The 3,025-nt window shown below is 32.9% G+C and overlaps 1 protein-coding gene across 4 annotated transcripts; it reads left to right on the top strand.

Moving 5' to 3' along the window:
* The first annotated feature begins 419 nt into the window (after positions 1-419).
* Positions 420-3,002, top strand: LOC147847225 (uncharacterized). 4 transcript variants are annotated; one of them, XM_087339422.1, is made up of 4 exons: positions 420-798; positions 889-918; positions 1,293-1,394; positions 2,676-2,987. In XM_087339422.1, the coding sequence occupies exons 1-4, from the start codon at positions 692-694 to the stop codon at positions 2,686-2,688; spliced, it is 252 nt and encodes an 83-aa protein (XP_087195548.1). In that variant the 5' UTR covers positions 420-691; the 3' UTR covers positions 2,689-2,987. The 4 variants fall into 4 exon arrangements, with proteins under 4 accessions (XP_087195548.1, XP_087195549.1, XP_087195550.1 ...); XM_087339423.1 differs by having other exon boundaries at positions 2,679-2,770; XM_087339424.1 differs by having other exon boundaries at positions 704-798; positions 889-913; positions 2,676-3,002.
* The last annotated feature ends 23 nt before the right edge of the window (positions 3,003-3,025 follow it).

Here is a 3,025-nt window from a genome sequence, read left to right as displayed (position 1 = left end):
TGTTTCTCCTATGACAAAGGACCGATGACAAACGTATTTTTTCTTTTACCTATGATGATGTTTGCTCACTCTAGAGAAAGGAAGTAGAAGGAGATAGAAAGAAGAGAAAAGAAACAAGGTAAATCTTCCACTAATCCGTCCTCCTTTTAATTCAATATTCGTCAGAATCCCTCTTTTTTCTGGTCATTTTGAGCTCGCGTGTTTGAGTCTTGGATAGCTGATTTGTGTAACTTGCATATAATCGTTTTAAATTTCTTTGGAAAAAACTAAAACTTCTATTTATATACAGGGAAAATCTAAATGTAGAGCTAATGTAAACTTACTTCTATCCTGTATATCACACCAATGTCTCTCACTTACTAGCTAGGGTTCAAGTTTCCCCCTTTTATTTAATCAATATGTACAATAAATATTTTCTGTATTGGTAGGTTAAGTATTGTATTTAACAAAACAAAAAGCAATATGGCTGACTAACTTTAAGGTATAATACATATTATGTGTTTCGTGAGGTATTATGCGTACCTAAATGTTAAATACGTGTATGTAAAATGCCCAGCTTAATATACTAATGAACCATAGGTCTTTGTCCAGGCCATAGCCATCCAGACTCATATATATTGAACATAGAATATATACATTCTACTATATATGTGTTGATACATTTAACCATATCTGCTTTGAGCATCAGAAGATGGCAACTAGTAGATCACTAGCTGACAAGAATGCCAAAATCCAGAAATTTGAGGCGTTTATTGAAGAAAAGCTTAAGCCCGACCTTGTACATGTTATATCTCAAAGGTATAATTGTTTTCCATTATAAGGGTATTCTCTTCAATTTTGTTCTTTTTCTATGTCAAAATTGATTGACCATCTTTGTTGGTTGTGCAGAGACAAAGTTATGGAGGAACAAAAAGTACTGTATCCTCCCAAATTATTTTGATTGTTTTTTTTAAATGGGTATTTACCAGAATACCCTAGGTTTTCAAATATGATGAGAATATCCCATTCTAGTAATTAATTTTAGGAGTAAAGAGGGGTTATTCTGGTAAGCTAAGGGTGGTATTTTTGTTGCTAAACTATATGGGCTTGCCATTTTCCTTTTCATGGACTTATAATTTCTACTTGTTCTCCTACGTTGACACTCCTATTCATTATTTTTGTATTGAAGCTTCCCTGATAGAACTTTCATTCCAAATCTGAGCGAATAAAAGCTAATAATATTATTTTTACAATTTATTTTCTATTGTGAGTGTGACACACATATGTTTTTTTCCTTGAACCTTTTTTATCAGCTCAGATTTGTCGAAAAACATTAAATTGTTGGAGCAACAAAAGTTGAAGAAAATGAAAGCTTTGGTTAATTTGGGGTCAGAAGTATATGCACAAGCTGATGTGTGAGTCTCTCTCTCTAATTATTAGCCTATTTCTCTTTGATGCTTTTCATTTTGATCTAAAATCAGAAACTTTATCAATAAAGTATTTTCTGTTACTAAAGTCTCATCCTTAAATATATGCATACTATAACCCTTTAAATTCAAATAGCCTCAAATAAATCTGATCTTCCCTAGGCACCATTTCTTTAATGAGAAGCACGATGCGTTGATATAGTTTTCTTTGTGAACCCCATGATTACCCATTGTTGCTTTTTGCATTTAATTTTCATGTTTATTTACAATAACTCTGTTTTTTCTCTTTATCGAAGTTCTTTTATGCACTGGAAATGTTTTGTTGAAATAGGTGAACCCTGAAGTTCTGCCCACTTTTAAAGTATAAATTTATTTATTTTATATAATGGACACCTGAAAGCTTTGATAGAGTACCAATTATAATCTTGGGCTTCACAAATCGTAAGTGTATTTATAAAATATTAATGTATATAAATTAACTAGATCATTACACTTGAAATACAATAATTCAACTATATGTGTCTCGTGAATTTTAATTGATTGTGAAGTTTGATTCACTGTATTACTTGAGAACTAGAACTCTGCAGATAAGTGGCTTCCAATTCATCCAGAGAAACAACACTGTAAATTGTTTAGTAGTTTAGAGTACAATGTAATGGGAGCTTTGCACCAGTGGTAGTGGGTGGATGTTGCTCTCCATTGAAATTGTTCTTGCTTTAGCCTTGGTCCATTGCACTTGGGTAGAAGAATGTCATGGTACAAGAACCTCCTAAAATATGTGTATATATTATATCGTTTTATGGATTTGTCACTCGATCCTTGCCCCATCTACATGGATGCTCACCGTTTACATGGTGTTAAGCTGTAAAATTGGGGAAAACTGCGCCTCATCACATCGCAGGAAGACATGATGGTGTGAAACAGAACATGAGGAATATCAGATATCTCGTTGCTATATTCTATAATATCAGAGGAAGCTTTTGATCCATTATTACGAACATTCATGGACTTCTAGGATCAAAGTTGCTTTAAACTTGGCTTGATAGGACTTCAATGCTGATGGTTTACTCTAACCCTCTGTCCATGTATAACGAGGCTGTACTTGGGGATCTTCCTTGTAACACATCAAGGAATAAATTGCAAACAAAACACATGTGCTTCGCTATGTTACATAGTACATATTATTGTAAAACAAATTATGAATAAATGTTTTTCTTCTAAGCCATTGGTGACGGTTTCATTTGATGAAAAATATGTTTGTAAATGTAGAAGAACAAGTTAACAACATCAATGCAACAGGATGAAAAGTATAATATCTTATTCTAGATTTTCTTACCATATGACTGAAAGAGATGGATAACAGATGTAAACCTGGAGGAAGTTTCATTTTCGTACTATATGGGTCAGGTATAAAAAATCAAATATAAATGGCTGGACGAACTTACAGAAAATAGTGCTAATCTCAGGAATGTTTGTCCATAATGTTAGGCTTATGTATGGTGAATATCTCTTGTAGCTCCTTCCATTTTTTCTGTGAAAATGGATGATCATATTTTCCTAATATTTTCCTCTGTGTGATCTTTGTTGCTCATATTTCTCTTAGTGGGGTTATTGTCTTT

This window comes from Azolla caroliniana, unplaced genomic scaffold (genome assembly GCF_043228905.1).
Source record: "Azolla caroliniana isolate FFs.n. ecotype wild unplaced genomic scaffold, voAzoCaro1.0.p SCAF_1331, whole genome shotgun sequence".
NCBI lineage: Eukaryota > Viridiplantae > Streptophyta > Polypodiopsida > Salviniales > Salviniaceae > Azolla > Azolla caroliniana.
The sequence above is the reverse complement of the archived record's forward strand: the minus strand, read 5'-3'. Positions and strand labels throughout refer to the sequence as shown.